This window comes from Entelurus aequoreus, linkage group LG18, assembly GCF_033978785.1.
Source record: "Entelurus aequoreus isolate RoL-2023_Sb linkage group LG18, RoL_Eaeq_v1.1, whole genome shotgun sequence".
NCBI lineage: Eukaryota > Metazoa > Chordata > Actinopteri > Syngnathiformes > Syngnathidae > Entelurus > Entelurus aequoreus.
Window position 1 is genome coordinate 42,779,537 of NC_084748.1, and position 7,144 is coordinate 42,786,680.

The 7,144-nt window shown below is 41.2% G+C and overlaps 1 protein-coding gene across 1 annotated transcript in view; it reads right to left on the bottom strand.

Annotated features, from left to right (window-relative positions):
* LOC133633432 (potassium voltage-gated channel subfamily KQT member 5-like) overlaps positions 1-6,268 on the bottom strand; it is a 123,399-nt gene extending 117,131 nt beyond the window's left edge. The window contains exons 1-2 of the mRNA XM_062025958.1: positions 5,910-6,268; positions 5,702-5,806 (exon numbers count right to left, since the gene is read on the bottom strand). Coding sequence (XP_061881942.1) covers positions 5,702-5,806; positions 5,910-6,268 — 464 coding nt within the window. The remainder of the gene's footprint in view (positions 1-5,701; positions 5,807-5,909) is intronic.
* Between the last annotated feature and the right edge of the window lie 876 nt (positions 6,269-7,144).

The following is a 7,144-nucleotide window of genomic DNA, read 5'->3' on the forward strand; positions in this document are numbered from 1 at the left end:
AAATATTTTGGGGGAAACGCTATACTGCATTTAATCCCGAACTGTGGCAAAAGGTTGGCTATTTTATGTTTTAATTGTGTTAAATTTGTGTTTATTTCATCAAAAATAACTCCCAATTAGGTCCAAAATATGCATTCAAGTTTGAGTCAAATAGTACGAAATTCTGCTTATGCTAGGTTCACACCAACGGTGCTTTGACGGCGCTTTAAATCGGCATGCAAAGCGGCGTTATAGCGTAACAAAGCCTGATTAAAGCGTGAAGGTCCTAATGGATCGTGGGAAAGCTTGTAGTGAAGCGGGACATGCGGCAAGTTCGCCAACATTTTTTAAACGGTTTAAAAAAATTCTGCGCTCTGTCAAGAATGGAATAAAGCGTGAAAAAGTGTGACAAAGCTCAGCAAAACTTGACTAAAAGCGTAGGAAAGCTTAACAGATCTTGGTTCAAAGCGCGGACCCCTACAAATAGGAAGTGACTGTGATATTGACTAGTGACATTGAAACTTTTATGTAAAACCAACACAGGATTACAAATCCATTCTCTTTTGCATCATTGCCTTTTTTATACGATGATCATTGTTTCTGTACTTCTGTTAGAGTTTGCGGTTTGATGTTGCAGTTTGACATTACTGTCTATCATTTTTCTGTATGAAAATGTTAATAATAAAGAGAATATGCTACGTTTTATAAAAGGTAGATATTTATTAAGATGACAAAAATAAAAGAAATGAAGATGTAAAACATAATATAACGGGAAAAAAAGAGAAATTGAAAAAATAAATGAATATAAAAAATGTGTGGATAATTGCCTTTTATTATTTTCAACTAGCATAACAAATGAAAGATAGATATTTATTAAGATGACAAAAATAAAAGAAATGAAGATATAAAACATAATATAACGGAAAAAAAAGAGAAATTGAAAAAATAAATGAATATAAAAAATGCGTGGATAATTGCCTTTTATTATTTTCAACTAGCATAAAAAATGAAAGATAGATATTTATTAAGATGACAAAAATAAAAGAAATGAAGATATAAAACATAATATAACGAAAAAAAAGAGAAATTGAAAAAATAAATGAATATAAAAAATGTGTGGATAATTGCCTTTTATTATTTTCAACTAGCATAACAAATGAAAGATAGATATTTATTAAGATGACAAAAATAAAAGAAATGAAGATATAAAACATAATATAACGGAAAAAAAAGAGAAATTTTAAAAATAAATGAATATAAAAAATGTGTAGAAAACAGTATACTGAGTTTTTCACATTTTTTTCTTATTTTTGTTGTAACAATGCACAACAGAGCTTGATAATCGTGTCAGAGCCTGATTTAAAGCGTCAGGATCGCATCAAAGCGTAATAAAGTTCAATAAAGCGTAATAAAACGTATCAAAGCGTGATTTAAAGCGTATCAAAGCGGGATCAAAGCGTGAGGAACGGTAACAAAGCGGCAACTAATTCGTATCAGAGCGTATCAAAGCATAACATTACTTCAGAGATCGGGATATTCGTGGAAAATTGACAAAAATGACGGCGCTTTGCTCACCGCTTTAAAGCGCGGAAAGCGCCGTTGGTGTGAACCAGGCATTAGGGCCTCAATTTAGCCAGGGGCCACCATCCACTTCAGTGGACAGCAGGGCTATTTTTTTTACTGAAATATGTAACTCTGACAAAATAAATAGACCAACAACATATCTACAACAGAGAATACTGGTTCTCAAACATAATGGTGAAGGGAGAAGTTCGGTACCCCGGTCCTTAATGTTCTGGAAATGTGGCCCCTAAAACAGTTTAGTGGAATAGCCCCAGTGTAGCGTACCCCATAGCCTACAATAGAGCAAGGTGTGTTGTTTATGACCACAAAAAGACCTTTGCTGACATCCCAACAAGGTAACTACAAGGAGATTTTCTTTAGATGGCGAGAAAAGCTTCTGGTAGGTCCAAGTGCGTTAAAATTAAAGAAGTATCAACAGCTTTTGGGTAGCTCTGTTGACATTTTTAGACACCGGATGTGAATTTAATTGGCCGACATTATGGAGTGAAATTCATTGTGGAGCTGTCAGCTGAGCAGAAAACTCTTTGTCGCAAGCACACCTACGCTGTGCACTTGCACAGAGTTGACAGAGTAGTGACAGTTAACTTCCCCCAGAGAAAGTCTCACTCATGTTTTCATGAATAAAACATACAGGGCGTCCATAAAGTCTCTGTACAAGTGAAGAAATGTATCACGCCGGTCTCTATTTAATGCCATGTTCACTGTGGTGGCAACGGCATTAGTAGGGATGGGTACCGTACTCTACGGACTATAAGGCGCACTTAAAATTCTCAAAACTCGACAGTGTGCCTTATAACTCGTACGAAATAATTCTGGTTTTGCTTACTGACCTCGAAGCAATTTTATTGGGTACATGGTGAAATGATAAGTGTGACCAGTAGATGGCAGTCAAACATAAGAGATACGTGTAGACTGCAATGTGACTCAAGTAAACAACACCAACATTTTACATGTTCCATTGAAAATATGGAACATTACACACGGCGCTCAAAAATATATTAAAATGTTTTAGTACGACTTTGGTAAGCTATGAAGCCACACCGCTTGATGGATTGGACTGTATATGGTAAGACATATTATCTGGCGTTTTGTTTCGCAAAATTATGCAAAAGCAACTTTTCTTACCTTCTGGTACCTGCTGATCTGTATTTGGGATCTGCATAAGTCCTGAAAAATTGCGCGCATCCTCGGCTCAGATCCCACATCAGAGCAAGAAAAAACTCAACCCAATGGGATGACAATGAGAAACCATGGAGGGGACCGCAGATGTGGGGACACCCCCCCCCCCCCCCCCCCCCCCCCCCCCCCGGGCAACCGGTGCAATGGACGTCGAGTGGATCTAGCATAATATTGTGAGAATCTAGTCCATAGTGGGTCTAACATAATAGTGAGAGTCCAGTTTATAGTGGATCTAACATAATAGTGAGAGTCCAGTTTATAGTAAATCTAACATAATAGTGAGAGTCCAGTCCATAGTGGATCTAACATAATATTGTGAGAGTCTAGTCCATAGTGGATCTAACATAATAGTGAGATTCCAGTCCATAGTGGATCTAACATAATAGTGTGAGAGTCCAGTCCATAGTGGATCTGACATAATAGTGAGAGTCCAGTCCATAGTGGATCTAACATAATAGTGAGAGTCCAGTTTATAGTGGATCTAACATAATAGTGAGAGTCCAGTTTATAGTAGATCTAACATAATAGTGAGAGTCCAGTCCATAGTGGATCTAACATAATATTGTGAGAGTCTAGTCCATAGTGGATCTAACATAATAGTGAGAGTCCAGTCCATAGTGGATCTAACATAATAGTGAGAGTCCAGTCCATAGTGGATCTAACATAATAGTGAGAGTCCAGTTTATAGTGGATCTAACATAATAGTGAGAGTCCAGTCCATAGTGGATCTAACATAATAGTGAGAGTCCAGTCCATAGTGGATCTAACATAATAGTGAGAGTCCAGTCCATAGTGGATCTAACATAATAGTGAGAGTCCAGTCCATAGTGGATCTAACATAATAGTGTGAGAGTCCAGTCCATAGTGGATCTAACATAATATTGTGAGAGTCTAGTCCATAGTGGATCTAACATAATAGTGAGATTCCAGTCCATAGTGGATCTAACATAATAGTGTGAGAGTCCAGTCCATAGTGGATCTGACATAATAGTGAGAGTCCAGTCCATAGTGGGGCCAGCAGGAGACCATCCCCAGCGGAGACAGGTCAGCAGTAATTCCATAACCGTGGCTCGGACCTGGGTTTGCCAAATGAGAGTGAGAAAGCGCTAGACATGGAGCTACAAGCCTGAGCTGTCAAATCAAAGTCCGGCACAAACTCTTATGGTGTCAGGCAGTGAGGTTTACCATCGTTTACATTGGCTGGTGTGTTGGTACTCTGGCACGTCCCTAACAAAGTTGAACACAGGTGATGTGTCCAAACTGGGATTACTGAGGTCTTCAGTGGAGGGCTGAGACCTTGCAAACTCATCGGTGACATCATTAGGAGTTTATTGGCCGCATCTTTACAGTTTTATAAGTAATGAAGACAGAGCTATAAATCAGGCAGCTATATAAGTGAATTACCTCCTTGACCTCACTTTATGGATTCATTTCCACTTAGAGTCAAAATAGGTACATTTGCAGATCATACCCTCTATAAAAATATAACCTTGTGTCATTGTGATGGGGCCTTAAGGACCAAGAATGGTCTGGTTGTACAAACAGTATGGGCATGATCTACTAGCCCTTGTGTAATGTTCATATTGTTGTTACTCAGCCAGCGTTTGTGGGTCTGTTGGACCCGTTGCATTTTGTGGCTTTTAATGCCTCACAATCAAACACTTTTGTGTTAAAATACTGAACAGACGTTTACCTTATCCAAATAAACTTTTGTTCAGTATTTTAACATAAAAGTGTTTGATTGTGAGGCATTAAAAGCCACAAAATGCAACGGGTCCATCAGACCCACAAACGCTGGCTGAGTAACAACAATATGAACGTTGCACGGAAAATTTCTCTGCCAGTTTCTGCATCCCACAGGGATTCTTCTTTTGTGTTTCTGCACCTGCGGTTCCCACACAAGGCTGCAACATTGTTTGTCAACACTGTCTGCTCTCATTTTCTCGCACATTTGACCCTCTGATGTTCTGTGTACCTACACTCTGTCCTCCTCCTGTCTAGGCCTGCTGTGTGTGTGTGTGTGTGTGTGTGTGTGTGTGTGTGTGTGTGTGTGTGTGTGTGTGTGTGTGTGTGTGTGTGTGTGTGTGTGTGTGTGTGTGTGTGTGTGTGTGTGTGTGTGTGTGTGTGTGTGTGTGTGTGTCCAGTGAACCCGGACATCTTATATGTAATAGAAATGTGTAGGGGGGGTGTATGGTGTGTTGTCATTAGATATGTATTCTGATATATGTTCTTCACAGAAAATGAGCCAAAGTCAGTGAGTCTCAGTTTGAAAAATTAATTAATTGTATCATTTTTCTTTTAATAAAAAATTTAAACGGGTCCCACAGACCCGAACACCACACAAGGCGCGCACAAAAATGATCCACTAAGCTTGTGCGAGCTGTTAAAAGGGCAAAATAATTAGTTATTCTGCATATGCAGAATATGTGGCGATTAATAGAACGTGCAACGCAAATATAACATTTTGATTTATCAAACCTGAAACCTGTTTGCGGTCGCTGTTTAACACCTTAAGAAGGTACATGTAAACTGGCACAGTTACGCATAAATGGCTGCAGTCATTCACTACGTTTCTACGCACTAAATTAGTCTGATTCCTCAAATAGTTTGTTTTGTATGTTTTCAAACCTACAGTGGTGGTCAAAGATTTACACACATTTGTAAAGAACATAATGTCATGGCTGTCTTGAGTTTCCAATCATTTTGACAAGTCTTAATTTTTTGTGATAGAATGATTGGAGCGCATACTTGTTGGTCACAAAAAACATTCATTAAGTTTGGTTCTTTTATGAATTTATTATGGGTCTAATGAAAATGTGAGCAAATCTGCTGGGTCAAAAGTATACTGTGGAGGGGGGCGTGGCCTGCGGGCCTGCAGCGAAGCGGGGTGTGCCAGGACCGGCCTCGAAGTCAGCGACAGGTGCGTAGATGGCCCACCTGGGCCTTGTTATCTAATCACCTGTCACTCTGTGTAAGCAGCAAACCGGGAGGAGAGAGGTTGTTGGAGCTGGAGCAAGAGGGCGAGCGAGAGCGAGAGACCAACAGACTACTGTTGAAAAGCAACCTGAGAACATTGTGGGAAAAGTAAAACTGTATTTTAAACCATGAAACGGGCTCGCCTGGAGATGCTAAGTGGTCAAGAGGACCCACTTGAAGAGAGCTTCCACAATTTGGCGCCCAACATGGCCGGACCACCTGAGCCGGAAGAGACAGAATCAAGCCACAACAGATGGAGTCGGTCCTCCAGCAAGTGGCCCAGCAGGGCAAAATCCTGCAAGCGCTGGTGGACCGGGTGGAAGCGGCGTTGATGGTCTTCAGCGGTGCACCCGGTCCGGTCCAGCACCGCCCTTCTCAGGTCCGGGAAGTGTACTCGGGAGGCCGCCGGTAGGCTGAGCGCCGCTCTCTGCGCCTCCCCTGCTAGCAGTGGCAGGAGACGTACGCCCCATTCTTTCTTCGGCCATGCGTACGCTTCCGCCGTGGCCATAAAAATGGCGATAAATGCATGGGGGTCCTCCTCCTTCCCCATGCGCTGTATAGCAACGGCCGCTTCTGTTCGCCGGTCCTGGCACACCCCGCTTCGCTGCAGGCCCGCAGGCCTCACCCCCCTCCACATATACATACAGCAATGTTAATATTTGGTTACATGTCCCTTGGCAAGTTTCACTGCAATAAGGCGCTTCTGGTTGAATTTTTGACCACTCCTCTTGACAAAATTGGTGCAGTTCAGCTAAATTTGTTGGTTTTCTGACATGGACTTGTTTCTTCAGCATTGTCCATACGTTTAAGTCAGTACTTTGGGAAGGCCATTCTAAAACCTTAATTCTAGCCTGCTTTAGCCATTCCTTTACCACTTTTGACGTGTGTTTGGGGTCATTGTCCTGTTGGAACACCCAACTGCGCCCAAGACCCAACCTCCGGGCTGATGATTTTAGGTTGTCCTGAAGAATTTGGAGGTAATCCTCCTTTTTCATTGTCCCATTTACTCTCTGTAAAGCACCAGTTCCATTGGCAGCAAAACAGGCCCAGAGCATAATACTACCACCACCATGCTTGACGGTAGGAGTGGTGTTCCTGGGATTAAAGGCCTCACCTTTTCTCCTCCAAACATATTGCAGGGTATTGTGACCAAACAGCTCAATTTTTGTTTCATCTGACATAACATGGACAAAGATAAGACCTTCTGGAGGAAAGTTCAGTGGTCAGATCAAACAAACAACAAATTAAGAGTTGTAGAAATGATTGGAAACTCAAGACAGCCATGACATTATGTTATTTACAAGTGTATGTAAACTTTTGACCACGACTGCATGCGTGTGCTCCTTTAAGAATGGCAGTATGTGGGGTGAGTGACGTGAGTAAGTGAGTGGGCAAGTTAGGAGAGTGTTAATAGCATGGTGGATGT